Genomic DNA, 13,621 nt, shown 5'->3' on the forward strand with positions numbered 1-13,621 from the left:
TCGAAGACGACGTAATCTGGATCGACCAACCACCCTCAAACCCCCCAATACCCAACCCACACCATCAACACGCTCTGGACACAGACAACAACCCACGTCCAACCATCTCCGTACCTGGTAATGATACCCAACCCGTACAAAACCCAGCCTTTCAGTCCGAAGCACAAGCACACGCACCCAAAAAACGCGGCCGCAAGCGCAAGAAAACCTCCGATGCGGTCGTCGAAGAACCACTCGAGACAATAAACGCAACTAATCCGTCAGATATAAAGCTTGACCAAAACAATATTCCCCAAGAGGAGACAATAGCAGATACAGTTGGGACCACGCATTCGATGGTTGATGAAAATACTCCCAACCCAGAAGCAGATACGAGTACCTTGATACAAAAGGAGGCGTTGGCGACGAATGACAATCCGCCTGAAACGCCTAGGAAATCAGGGTTGGAACCCGGTCCTGGGGGCTTGAGTACGGAGACTTCGGCTAAGGCAAGCAAGGGACTTGGGAAACATAGTCCGATTTCCACGGGTAAAGTGCCGTATCGTGTTGGATTGAGTCGGAAGGCTAGGATTGCGCCGTTGTTGAAGATTGTTAAACGGTAATTACTCTTGTCCAGGAAGCGCTGGCTTAGCTATCTTGCTGTCAAGTCTGCGTGTCTACTATATTCATATCATCTAGTTGAGTTCGTCGTTCGGCTTACTTGTACTGTGTTATTAATATCTGGCTTTCCAACTCTGTATATGATACAAATTACCGCCATGGCAGGGTACGTGATAACGTCAAGTAAACTGATGAATTGAATTGCAATCTCTATAAACGAGTGTACGTACCATGTCAATTCTAATCGTATTCTGGACAAGAAGAGCATTTGTGAAAGAATAAGCTAACTAGTTACAGTGAGCAAGCGCTGACAAGCGAGTGTAGAAAGTAACCACTTTTTAACCTCCATGCAATTGATAGACCCTTACCAGTATTCCAAGCATTCTCCATCCTTCAACTAGAACCAACACAGCTGACCAAAATACTCACCTCAACAACGTTGCTGCTGCGAGCAAAACGGAGCCCGCCGCGTACAAGCCGGGTTGCACCACATCGCCCGCCTCTGATTTGGCGTCAGATCCATGTCGATGAGTAGACAGGTGTCTGGATTTCTGACAACGACCAGCATTAGGCTGACATCCCAGTCCGCAATACTTGGGGGAATTTCCACACTTGTTGTTCTTGCCACAACATGGTCCAAATGTTGATCCCTTGCATGTCACACTCGCACCACAACGACCATCGTGGGAAATCGTTTGCTTGACAGAAGTGGGGGTAGAGGCTTTCCGGAGGACAATGTTATCGAACCTATCATCTGTACGATACCAGTTCTCTTCTGGATCCCCCAAACATTCGCCGACTGTCACGATCTTGTAGCCATCGCTGGATAATTTCTTTAGCATGTGCTCTGTAAGATTGCGGACGGTCTGCTCGTGAACATCGTGAGCAATAATTAGCCAAGACTTATCGGATGGCTTTCCCCGGGCAAGGCTCTTATCGAAAATGTCCTTAGAACCTTGAATGGCACTTGGGCTGTCATGGCTATAATCCTCAGTATCGATGTCGTAGAGAATGACATGATAGCCTAGCGTACCCATGTCGTTCAAACAGCCGGAATCCATAGTGCAGCTCGAATACGGGGGCCGCATATACGTGGGAAAGCCACCCAAGATATTGCGGAGGGCAACCTCATTCCACAACATCTGAATCTGACGTTGCTCCGGAGAGATTTTGCTGAGATCCTGATGGGACCAGGTATGACTAGCAATCTGGTGTCCGCTTTGGTGCATGCGTTCAATCAATGAAGCCCATGGCATTCCCGGAGTATCTATGGGGCCCTTTGCATTGTTGTTACCTGTGATGAAGAAGGTCACCTTCGCGTTGTAGTTGTCAAGCAGATCGAGAAGATCCTTGGTATACTTGTTTGGACCATCATCGAAGGTCAAGGCCACTGTTCCCGGCGCAAGACAAGAACGGACAGCGTGGGGTCCGTACGGAACGTTTCCAAGCTTGGGTCGAGGGATGGTATCTGTCGGTGGACCGCCAGGAGTCACATGAGCATCACAGTGGCCGAAATTGATCTGGCAATCAGGAGAGCTGCAGTGAGATTTGGTCTTTCCACAGTAACCTAGGTGACTCTATTAGACTAGCCTTCTCTGTGTAAAAGGTAGAGGTGTACCGGCAGTCGAGCAACAGTTGTCTCCAGCACACCTGCCGAATCCAGGACCGCAACGGGCTTGAGCGTTGCGTCCTACCAAAACTTGGGGTTTGCCAGTCCCTTCAGGCCCGGTGATCGAATGGGGATCATCGTCTCTAGGGCTCGGCTGAAGATTGTTTTGCGCCATTGAAAATGCTATGACGCTAGCGGCGACGATAAATCGGCTGATGTGCATTTTGAGAGGGTATCAGTTGAGAATAAGTGAGATGTATCTGATAATATAGACGATAAAACGAAATTCGGCTGTATATAGTGCAGCCTTTGTTTGCGATAAGAGAGGGTGGCGTAGGAGAAGAACAAGCAAGGGAAGCAGATGGAAGGCGAAGGCATTCTTGCGGTGTGTCCATGACGAGCACTTCTTCCAAAGGAAAGTGCAACAGTTTCCTCATGGAATGGCAACAACGAAGATGTGACAAGCTGAATGTGCGGAAGACTGGCTGCTGCCAAATATTCCACTGGAAGCCACGACTCTAGTTCTGAAATACAGCACATCACTTGGCTGATTTGGAGGTTCCCTTCCTTTCACCAGATTGTATCTTTCCATGAGAGACCAAAGAGTAATTAAAATGAAAGAATCAGCAGTTTCCTCCTTTCGGAAGTATTGGAAAGCGCACACTGAAACGGTATTAGCATGATTGGCCGCGAGCCCTGCATAGGAACAGAGCAGAGGGAGATGAGCCTGTTCTGGTCCCAGCCAGAAGAATCCCCTTTCCATTCAAGCTAACGCGTTCAATGTTCTACTTTAAGCTGGAGATGGTCATAAATAATGTGAAACGAAGCTTCACTTATACAGACCTGTCGGATCATCCGATACATTTCCTGGAGACATAAAGGGTATCGGAAGAAGTTCATTTCAGCTAGTGTTATTAAACTTTTCGTATCTATTAATCTAAGCCGCTACAACCTCGTCAACTGTAGCAAAGACAAACGGAGCGAGCGTCGGTAGGTGAGGGCCAAACTTGGCCGGGCTGCTCCTTGCGACACTGCCAACCGTTGCAATGAGGTGCCTTCGGTGCACGAGGCTAATCTGGGGAGAATTAAACCTCTTGACGAGTTCATCGACAAACGAGCCGAATTGAAATTCTGAGAAATGGGGTACCAAGGCGGAAATAGCGGCCAGCGCCCTTTTCGTAACCACGGTGCCAGCCGTGTCGTTGTCGATAATGGACATCACTGATTTCTGGAGAGCTGTCAACTCAGCCTCTTTGAGAAGTGGCCCAAAGCAAGTGACGACCTGGATTAGGACATCAATTGCATCACTGCTGAAGCCCTTGGAAGAATCCTTCTCTAGCATGCCTCTGACAACAGAGCCTCTTCTACCGGAAGGAGATGCCGTCGGGCCGGTTAGTCGAGGGATGAGAACTTCTGAGACAGCCGAGTAAGCTACGGAGACGTCCGGAGAAGGTGGCTGTCCGGTTTGAGGACGAGGAAGAGCAGTAACAATGACTCGCAGAGCAGTATTTGGGACCGAGGTATCCATAGTTTGGGAAGCTGTCAGGTTCGAAAGCTTCTCCAAAATCGTACTGAGGCTATCGGAAGGAAGTCGATTCACAAGTGGGCCGAGACTAACAATTGCAGTCAATCAACTATTCCAGGTAGACTATCCCAGTGCCCTCCAGGACAGAGAAAGGACGCGACGTAGACTAACCATTTCAGTGCTTGGTTTTGGACATCTCCGTGTTGATCATCCAAGGCGTTGAGCAAGCCGTCCGCAAGTCGCGAAGCGGAATACTGGTCATGAGCCAAATACGAGGAGTTGGGGCTGTTGAGTATTCCCAAGAGATCGTTCAGAGACATGTATCTCATATCAGGGTCTGGATCATCCAGCTTTGACAGCAGACCGTTGAGATTCTGCTGGACTGCCTGTCGGTCCGCCATGGCTGTATACCCCGCACGGCAGGCTTTTGTGGGACAAAAGAACGGTAGATAAGCTGGGGGGTGGGATTAAATATAAAGGATGCGATTGTAGAATGAGTGGCGGGCACAATGAGAATAGATGCAGCGCGAACTGGATGAGGTACAGAGTGAAGGTTGGAGATACTTCTGAATGACTTATCGATTGTATCGATCTGGGAGTGGAGAGTGTCAAAAGTGGGGGGGAAGCTCCTACGGGAGACCATAGTTCCCTTTTGTGCAGGGCAGCGACCTCTATTCTATCCGACAGAAATGTTGAACACTTTCTGTTACAACATTGAAGAGTGTATCTTTTCCACTACCAAAATGGTAGCCCTTTACTCGCCACAAAGGCGTTATCTAGAAGCTGAAGCAGTTCTACCTGATTGCTTATAATTTACCTTTAATGTTAAGCCTTTTTTCAAGCTCTAACATCCCCCCTTTTTTCGTTGAGATAATGATGGTCCACTTTACATCCAAAATGACCCTTTAGCTACCTACGAGGTCTACGAAGTTTCACTAGCATAGATTTCTATAACGACCGCCTTCTAGTTTTAAGTACAAACAGAACAAACGGCTCTATAGTTGTGTTGTGGATATAGCATCAACCTCTGGTTATTCGTCATTGAAAATCTTAACCGGACTGTAATTCAAAAAGAGAAAACATATACTATATGTCTGTCTCCTATATCAACAGTCCTTTTGTATGGCTCTAGCCTCTACACCCACGAACTTGCCATTAATCTACATATAGCTCTAAGTCTAGCGACCTCGAGTACTTGAAAGTTGAGCCTCAGCGAACAAAGCCATGCTAACCTCTGATACTGCCAACATCAGTGCTACTATCTCTGTAATTATTTCCTCTATTCCACAGTGGCTGCTATTGCGCATCGTCTCCCAGATCATCCTATCCTGCTCAGCAACTAGCCTACCCCAGGACCTCCGTTGCAGACTTGCAGATAGCTTTTACGGATATATGAGGAGCGAGCTTGGCTTTCTAGACGAGCTGCCCGAGATGCTCATTGCCATTCTTGCTGTTACTAATTTTCTTCATCTCTAGGCGTGAGGTTGTCATAGTGCGCCGTACAATAATCGCACTTCTAGGCCGCTTAGCTATAGGGGAGATCTAAAGCATACCGGTGCAGAATGAACACATCGACATTGTGTATACTTAATTATAACCATCCTTTGATGTTTATGAACACAAATGAATGCAGGGATGTTTTAAGTACACCAGGAGCTCGTAAAAATAGGTCATAAACGGCAATGGGCTGTCAAGCGAAGGGTTTCTCTCGTACTGGCCGAGGCGATATAATTCGTCACTCTGCTAAGCTGTTAAATTACTATGATCAGTCATGGTCAAGAGGGCTTTAAAAAGGACAGTTTGTGTGGGCATTCTGTTAGTCAGATTATGGTTAAGGGTGTCACAATAGACATAGACAAGTTGAATCAGCTCTCGCAGAAACAACCCTCTAGATCAAGGTGTCACATGAATGGATTCTCGTATATAATAAGTGAAACACCACAGATGCCTAGTTTCAGGAGAGTAGCACTAATACCCCGAATCTAGATTTCCCTGCTGACATCTAACCTGACTGAATGGCTTGCTGAAACCAAACTCCTCAGTTTCAGATCTTGTGTGCTGTAATCCTTTAATGCCTGTCTTGTCGGCAGGGTAAGACACAGCTGATCTAGTTGCTGGGATCTAGTCTGGACATAGACCAATTCTGTACGGGAATCCACTAATTGAGTAGGACAATACTATCATAGGTTAACACTATCGAACTATCAATATGGTAATGTTTGCTTCCGATGGTATATTAGTATAGTTTCAAAGGCGCATGGACACCAATCCCGTATCGGCTATTTTCGATGATGTTCAGCGTACCAATCCTGGCATCTTTGAGAATATACAACTGTGTAAAGACTCTGTCACTCACCGTCAGATGTGACTATTAGAATAAACGGTCTGAAATTTGATTACGTACCGTATGTCTTACTGTTGGGAACCAAGGCTCGATCAAGTAAACTATAGAGCTTCATCTACGGAATAAATTCCGTATGGAAACAGATTAATTGGAAATCAATCTGTTATTCATGTTGTATATAAACCCTCAAGTTTATGGTGCGAAAATGCAACAATAAATCTTCCTCTGAACTACAACACTTACCTATCCCGAGACTTTTGGGAGCAGAGTCAGGCTGGTGTTTTACAACCATTGCCAATGAGTAAATATGCCTGAACACGTGCGTACACTGCATAGCCAGAGGAAGAATCCGATAACCCCCTATCTCATCACGAAGAACCATTTGGACTGTTTCTCAAACCATGTGTCTGCGTGGGGCTTCTCAGCCTGGCCAATAAGATACCATATCTACACGTGTGCCTAGCATACCATGAGCTTTTCATCTTCCCGTATATTGTTTTTATATATTTCTAGAATCTAGAGGTGTTTTAATCTGAAAGTACATGTAGTGTAGAAGAAAAAACATGGTGGCGCTGAGTATACCGCAGGACGAGAGTGGCACGCTACCAGGCTCGTTGCTAGGTACTCATGGCGCCTCCCCCTTTCCTGGCCTCGCTTGGGTCTGTATATAAAATGGGATTACCATCGACCTTTGCCTTTAATCTAGAACTCCACACAAGTCTCATTGAACGCAAGTCTACAACGCGAAGCGGCGCACAGCTCTGGTCGGCTAATGGCGAGAAACGAACGCCCGCAAAACAGGTGGACCCCCAAGGGAGACGGCATTCTTTTTCACAAAGTTTCATTCTACATTCAACTTAAGGCATATCTGCCTCTGGATGAAGAGCCTCTCTATGCTAGATACACCGTTATCCTATGGAGGCTGGTTGCAAAATTTTCACCAGGGAGGTCAAATTTAGATTGTCGCAGGTGGTATACGCTTGAAATGCTGGAGACGAGATCTTTGGACACCAGACGAAGAAGCACGGTTAGAAGGTTCTGTTGCAATGCATGGAACAGAGTGAGTACTACCAAGTCCCTCTTTCGTCTTCGTAAGCTAGCAGTCTATTAGATGGGCGGAAGTTTCATTCGCAGTGAGGACGAGGAATCCTGATCTTGGGTGTCTTCCAAAAGAAATTGAATAACACAGGGAATAGGAGGATGTGCCACTAACGGCATGAAAGAATGGTCGGGCCACTGGGGGAGAGCTCTCGATCCAATCCTTGCCGCAAACGCCTGGGAAAATTAGACGTAAGTTGAATACTTCTGCGACGTCGTCGGTCAAAGACTCACGCTGATGTGCTTTCGCAGGGCATGAGGCCACCAGGTGCAGTTACCCATTGCAATCATCGGGGAACATGCATCCTCGAGGACCCTCTTAGCCAATTGAAACCAGACGTGACGATTCAGTCATAAATATTCTCGTGGCTTTCTATAGTGTCCTCCTTAAGCTAACGTCTCTTAGGTTAATATCAATCCACCGGCCGAAATGGCTCTTGAATCATGTGCAGTGGTGGCCTGGGTTCCCTGTGGCAATGACAACTTTTGGCCAGCCAGTATCCAAAGAAATGGCGGCGTTAACGTCACACACTATTCCAACCCCACGAGCTAATGGCTTGTTTATGGATACGTGTTTTGGACAACCAATCAGCGTGTATCAATCAATCTTTTTCAACAGCCCTACTGAGATGAGTCTCTATCTGACCAATTTAGGGGATATCGCATCATCAATCGAGTTCATCACGATATGAGCGAAGATCATAATGGTCAACTGACAATGAGACGTATGGCATCTTTCAGTCCGCCCCCGGCTGGTCAAAATGGTTATGCCCTGTTGGCATTGGCAATTTTCTATAACGGTAAACGGACGGAATCTTGACGTACTCGACGCAACACATATGGTCTTCCAGACGGATTTACGGCCTGGTCATTTGCAAGAACCATCATTGGAGCTTGAAATGCTAGAATAGAGCTGTGGGCCCAAAATTGTGGTTTAGTATGTTACAGGTAAACAAATAACTCCAATAGGTGAGGATATGCTATCTCAAGGGGGACCAGCTAGTCTTCGTTCGTGCTATGTCGGCACAGTTAGCCAACTGTACTCTACCTAATGGTCAGGGATTTCATTATCCGGGGGAATTATCTATCAACTTTCACTTGTTGCGGGTGCATATCATGTATTGCAAGGGTGGACCACTTGTCAATCGATGTTTTTATTCGAATAGTAGATGCACTCAGACTTTTATTCTCCTCTGCGTCCTCGATTCTTCTACACTAGGTAGGGGACTATTATTCAGTCATAGACAGTCAAGTTACTAGAGATGTTCATGTATTTATGTGTCAATGGCTCTGTCAGATTGATTTACTCTCTAGAAACCATCGTTGCGATTCAATGCAATATTATTCTTTGTAAATCTGACATAGACAATAAAGCGAGTTGCTGCGGAGCGATTAATCTCAAAACCTCTTGGAACCTGGTTACCAGAAAAACAGTTATTTATGCTGGATAAGGGCTTTTATGCTGAGTCGTATGAGGTTGTGTGTCATTGGCGAGGAAGAATAGGGTTGGGTAGCTGCCTGCAAGCAGTCTCGAGACCACTTGTATTCAACAATCGAAGACTCCATCAACTTCTGTCTCACCAACTCTCACAAAATATTCAAAATATCCCAAGCCGTATTGACTCTACGCTGCCGTTTCTAGCGGCTGTATTCAATCTATGTAAGCTTTAGTCTAGTAACCTTAAACACTGAAACTTCGTTAATCCTTTGTTTAGAGTCAAGCTAACAACTTGATAACTCAGCGGATACGCATCCTACAAACAGCCACTTCACCTCTCTACGTGGGATGCTAAGGATGGATGATCCAACAACGAAAACCCATCAGTATGAGTTCAAACTCCTGCCTGGGTTCTTCGTGGACTATTTTGATATCGCCAGTCAGAGTCCAGGTTCAAAAGTGATCACCCAGCCGAGCTTTGGCCTTATTGATCAACACTATGGTGGACCAGAGGAAGGTCAGTCTGATGGAGAATGCAGGAAGCCATGGGAGCGCTTCGCCGCGTGCGTTAACCTATTGAACAACGAAAGTCCAGACAACGTCACCTACAAGGTCCTATACCTAACCAGGCATGGCCTTGGTGTTCACAATGTTTTTCAGACGAAGGTTGGACAGGACGCTTGGAATGTATGACTTTGCTAGCCCCGATAAACGGACAGCCTGGCTGATGATATTAGAACCACTGGTCTCGCCTCGATGGAGACGATACCGTGTCTTGGGTAGATGCGAAGCTAACAGACGCCGGCATTCAACAAGCTGAAGAGCTGAGCCAATTCTGGATGGACGCTGCGGTTAAGAAAAAGGTGCCGCTTCCAGATACGCTCTACACGAGCCCCTTGACGCGATGTCTAGAAACTACTAAGCTTGTTTTCGCCAAACCCATGGAAGAATTAGGGGGTCAATTTCGTCCCACAGTGAAGGAGCTGTTGAGAGAGAGACTAACAAATCACACGTGCGACAAGAGAAGTACTAGAAGTTGTATCGCAAGCCAATATCCTTCCTATGTAATTGAGCCTGGGTTTTCGGAGCAAGATTTCCTATGGAGATCAGATCACACGGAATCTTTAGATGAGCACGTTGCCAGGAAGCAGAGGGTTCTCGAAGAGATTTTTTCCGAGGATCCTAGCCAGTTTGTCTCTTTTACCGTCCATTCATATGCGATTTCGGCGATTCTCAAGGTTTGTGGGTCTGAGAAGTTCAGAGTTCGTGAAGGTTCAACAATTGCTTTACTAGTACGTGGAGAGAGGGTTGGTCTACTCTAATATACATTTCCAAACTTGGCCAAAACACACAACCGGAAATTTGTAAAGGAGTATATGCAAGCCTATGTGATCTTGCTATTGGTTTTTGCTTCTAGAAATCTTTATTGATATCAATTCTATTATGTAAGGATGCTCACAGTGTGACCTTTCTCCATCAATTGTTTTCTATATATAAATCAATCATTATTCTGATTCTATAAATTTCTATTTACAGGATATCAAATCGTAAATACGTTACAGGTGAATTATCTTGACCAAACATAACAAGGTCAAAAGGACACAAAGGACTATTGCCTTAAGGGAGGACCAGCTCCACCATGTTCTCCATCTAAGAAAAGCCAACCTTGAGAACTCACGAATTACATATAGCTTGCTCTGATACGTAGGCTACTGCTACTTATCACTATCCACAGCCACAGCAGATCGCCGTGTTCCGGCTGAAGAATGCGGCTCTGTCCTGGAGATTCCATATTGTTGAATATCCACGTTGAGGTCGAAGCTCTGCTGTAGCCAGCTACCTGCATCGGCGATTGCCTGGGTGAGATTAAAGCTGTCGACACCTGGGAAGCCTTGTTGCCCTTCCTGAGCGGTGGGTGGTGTTGTCCCCGTTAATGTCATTGGAAGGGCACTATGTTGAATCTCATGGCCAGAAGAATGGCGGGGAACAGGACTTGAATGTACATCTTCATCAACCTGATCGCGTTGAGTCTCGCCAGGGGTCAACGAGGGAGAGGATGGTAGCTTAAAACTGGCAGTTTTTGCTTTTTTCTTATTCGCCAAGTGCTTCCCTGGGGATATGGTCCGGCGCTTTGCTTTTTTTTCTGTACTGAAAGTAAAAGGCGTAGCTGCATCAATCATGCATTGGGTGCTTTGCCATTGACCTCCAACAGTGGTAGGTGCTTTGACTGGATTAACTCCCCCGACTTTATCAGGTGTGGCGAGCCGGCGGAATGGGGTGATGATATTCGACATAGGTGAGGATATGTTCGACGAGTCAGAAGCATGTTGTTTTTTTGGAGATGCCTTATCAGGTCCCGGACTATCGAGGTCGTTTTGGAACGATCTCTGGGCAAGAAGAAGAGCCGCCTGAGTAGAGAATTGAGGATCGGGGATGGTGTCGCCGTCATACTCTGAGTTGCTTCTCGGTACGGCAATCGAGTGCAATGATGTGATGTCCGTCATGGTTGGATTGTTACGTACTTGCTGAGCCGACGGCAATCTGTCACTCGTATTCCCTTTGTGTACAGTGCTTGTAGATCGAAACTTCGCGGAGTGAGAGACAGACGGGTTCCCAATAGCATTAATAGTGCTCGTAGAAGTTAAAATGCCTAGGGACTTTCTGTCGGCCTCCAGGTGCTCTTGCCCCGTGGGTTTATCTAGAGGCATAGGGTATGGTGTCGATACGTGTTGCATTGAGGCGTCGTTTTCTTTAATAATAGAATGTGAATGAGGATCTTTTTCAACATCCAAACCCATAGCGACAGAATGCTTGGGGCTCTCTGTTTTACTATTAACACGAGACTTCCTCCGACGATACTCGAACTGCGGTAAATGCGACGAGGGAGCAAGTACATAGAATGAAGGATCCTGAACCACTGTTCCCGAGGTGGCCTTTTGTATACTAATACCTGAGAGGCGCTGGTCCTTGGCGGGGGAAGAGGTGATGCTGTTGGAGACGCGGTGGACAGTGGAAAACTCAGGATCAAGGGCGGGTAAAGATGACGCTCTCAGCTCTTCATCAATCGATGGAGAAGTTTGGTTATGTTCAAATGACGCAGCTTGGCTGTTGACTGGATCGTCCTTGGAAGCGCGACTTTTGGTTGAGTAACGAGACGAGAATGTTGTCGTTGGTGATGTGGGTGGGTCAACGTTCTGAAAGCTAATCTGTTTCCGGTCTTTCTTCAACCATTTTTCGTTGGTATGTTTGGATGGACTCGAGGAGCGGAGCTCTGCATTCGAGCCAATTGGTTTCGCCCATGGTATTGACCTTCTAGGGGTGCTCGGAGACACCGACCATCTAATAGGTCTATCACTGAAGTGACGGAGGCGAGTAGAGCCGCCTCCACTGCGATGTATGTTTGATTCCGGAGCAACGGTCTGTGGTCTTGAGCTACGAACTTCTGGAGGCTCATGGTGCGTCCTTCGTTTCCGAGAATTGGTTTCATGTATGATGGGGCTTGCTGGAATCTCCGTCTCTTTGGACATCTGTGTCTTATTGCGGCCAGCTGGCACATTCCGCCTCCTGTCAGTTTTCCAAGGGTTCACCCAGCCTCCGTCCAGGGGCCCTCGTAGAGAAGCTGAGAGGATGAAGAGCGGTTTGCTCTGGAGATATGATTCGGCAAGTTTCTCGATTCTCCGACGTTGCGCAGCACGTTCCTCTTCGTTCAGTTCATCGTCGGAAGCGAGGATACCATCGGTATCTAGGTCGGAAAGTGGCGGAGAGCATATTTCCAAAGAAAGTGGGGAGACCGGTCGAGGAGGTGGCATCTGGGTGGGATGAGATCATTAATAGGATTGACTGTTTACAGTGCTGCAGTAGTCGAACACTAACTGCATCTGGGCGACCGAGGAGTTAAGGGTTGGGTGCGGCAGAGGAATCCTCATATCTTTTGCGGCGAAGGTGAGGGGTTATTGGGTACTGTAACGAACGGATGATGCTCCATTTGCTTGACAATCAAAGCGTTCTTCAGCTTTGGTCGAAGTTCCGGTGTGGTCACGCGAAGACCACTTAACGCGTCCCCCACAGCGATTCCCCAGCAACGTGCGGACGATGGATTAACAAAGGCCCGATTCATCGTTACTGTAACCCCACTACGCCTTAAGCGGTTAGATCCACTCTACTGGCCTGAAGTCCGTCCCTCAGGCTCCTGTGGGAAGTCATAGAAAACATGCTTGGTAGGATCGGGTTTCACCGTTTTAGGTGATTGAGCTTACGCCTCAATGTTGGTTTATCTAAAGTCAATTGTCAACACAAGCAAGAGTAAACAGGATAAAGTGAAAAAATAGTATATGCAGCGTGGATTGTTCTAAAAAGCCACTCAATAAACCATTACCGAATAATAACCATGATAATATATGCACATGTTCTCTCCTGATAATGTCCCGACTCGTGTTGGTCTCAAATTGCCCGAAACACCTGTACTGTGTAGCCATGTGTATCCATTTTGGTGCCCTTGCGGCGGGTTGTAGCCAGTAGGAAGGCGTTCCCTCTACTCCTCACTTTCATTGGATTTGAACGATACAGACTTCTCACTGCCAACTCATCCCTGCCACTCAGTAGCTGCCTAGTACCTTACTGTATCCATCTTACACAATCTCTTACCGACGTAAGGCACGAGTGAGATAAAATTGGAAAAAGAAAAAAAGCAACGATTAATATGGTTGACGCACACAGGAATGAACTAGTGGACTTTTTGTTTTTCTTTTTCTTCTTCTTTTTTCTTTCTTTCTTTCTTTTTTTGTTATAATTCATTTTTCCTTTCTTCCTTGCTATTCTTCTCAGGTGTCTAGATAAAACCCCTACGGTGATCAAGACCGTGGTAAAAAAGAAAAAGTGGAAACCATTTTGTTTTAAGGTATACTTCTGGGGTTGCCCGGACCACCCAAAACTTACTTATTGATCTGCTTGTTAATTCAGTGCCTTCAAAACTCCATTTCAAATAATAAAACCAAAATTATGCTACAA

At 46.4% G+C, this 13,621-nt stretch overlaps 4 protein-coding genes across 4 annotated transcripts; 1 reads left to right on the forward strand and 3 right to left on the reverse strand.

Moving 5' to 3' along the window:
* Positions 1 to 151: 151 nt before the first annotated feature.
* BDW43DRAFT_297006 (chitin deacetylase CDA6) lies at positions 152 to 2,432 on the reverse strand (the record flags this gene model as incomplete). Its single annotated transcript, XM_032044304.1, has 3 exons — positions 152 to 379; positions 1,059 to 2,167; positions 2,219 to 2,432. The coding sequence occupies 3 exons, from the start codon at positions 2,430 to 2,432 to the stop codon at positions 152 to 154; spliced, it is 1,551 nt and encodes a 516-aa protein (XP_031904890.1).
* Positions 2,433 to 2,947: 515 nt separating this feature from the next.
* On the reverse strand, positions 2,948 to 4,294 carry BDW43DRAFT_152331 (uncharacterized protein). Its single transcript, XM_032038468.1, has 2 exons — positions 3,906 to 4,294; positions 2,948 to 3,822 (listed from the first exon to the last, which is right to left on the reverse strand). The coding sequence occupies exons 1-2, from the start codon at positions 4,133 to 4,135 to the stop codon at positions 3,147 to 3,149; spliced, it is 906 nt and encodes a 301-aa protein (XP_031904891.1). The 5' UTR covers positions 4,136 to 4,294; the 3' UTR covers positions 2,948 to 3,146.
* A 4,677-nt stretch (positions 4,295 to 8,971) lies between these two features.
* On the forward strand, positions 8,972 to 9,936 carry BDW43DRAFT_306755 (phosphoglycerate mutase family protein; the record flags this gene model as incomplete). Its single annotated transcript, XM_032046095.1, has 2 exons — positions 8,972 to 9,301; positions 9,352 to 9,936. 2 exons carry the CDS (start codon positions 8,972 to 8,974, stop codon positions 9,934 to 9,936), a joined length of 915 nt encoding a protein of 304 aa, XP_031904892.1.
* Positions 9,937 to 10,220: 284 nt separating this feature from the next.
* Positions 10,221 to 12,638, reverse strand: BDW43DRAFT_152432 (uncharacterized protein). The gene has a single exon (XM_032038470.1). The coding sequence runs from the start codon at positions 12,421 to 12,423 to the stop codon at positions 10,330 to 10,332; it is 2,094 nt and encodes a 697-aa protein (XP_031904893.1). The 5' UTR covers positions 12,424 to 12,638; the 3' UTR covers positions 10,221 to 10,329.
* Between the last annotated feature and the right edge of the window lie 983 nt (positions 12,639 to 13,621).

Source organism: Aspergillus alliaceus (assembly GCF_009176365.1).
Source record: "Aspergillus alliaceus strain CBS 536.65 unplaced genomic scaffold BDW43scaffold_4, whole genome shotgun sequence".
In the NCBI taxonomy this organism is placed as follows: Eukaryota; Fungi; Ascomycota; class Eurotiomycetes; order Eurotiales; family Aspergillaceae; genus Aspergillus; species Aspergillus alliaceus.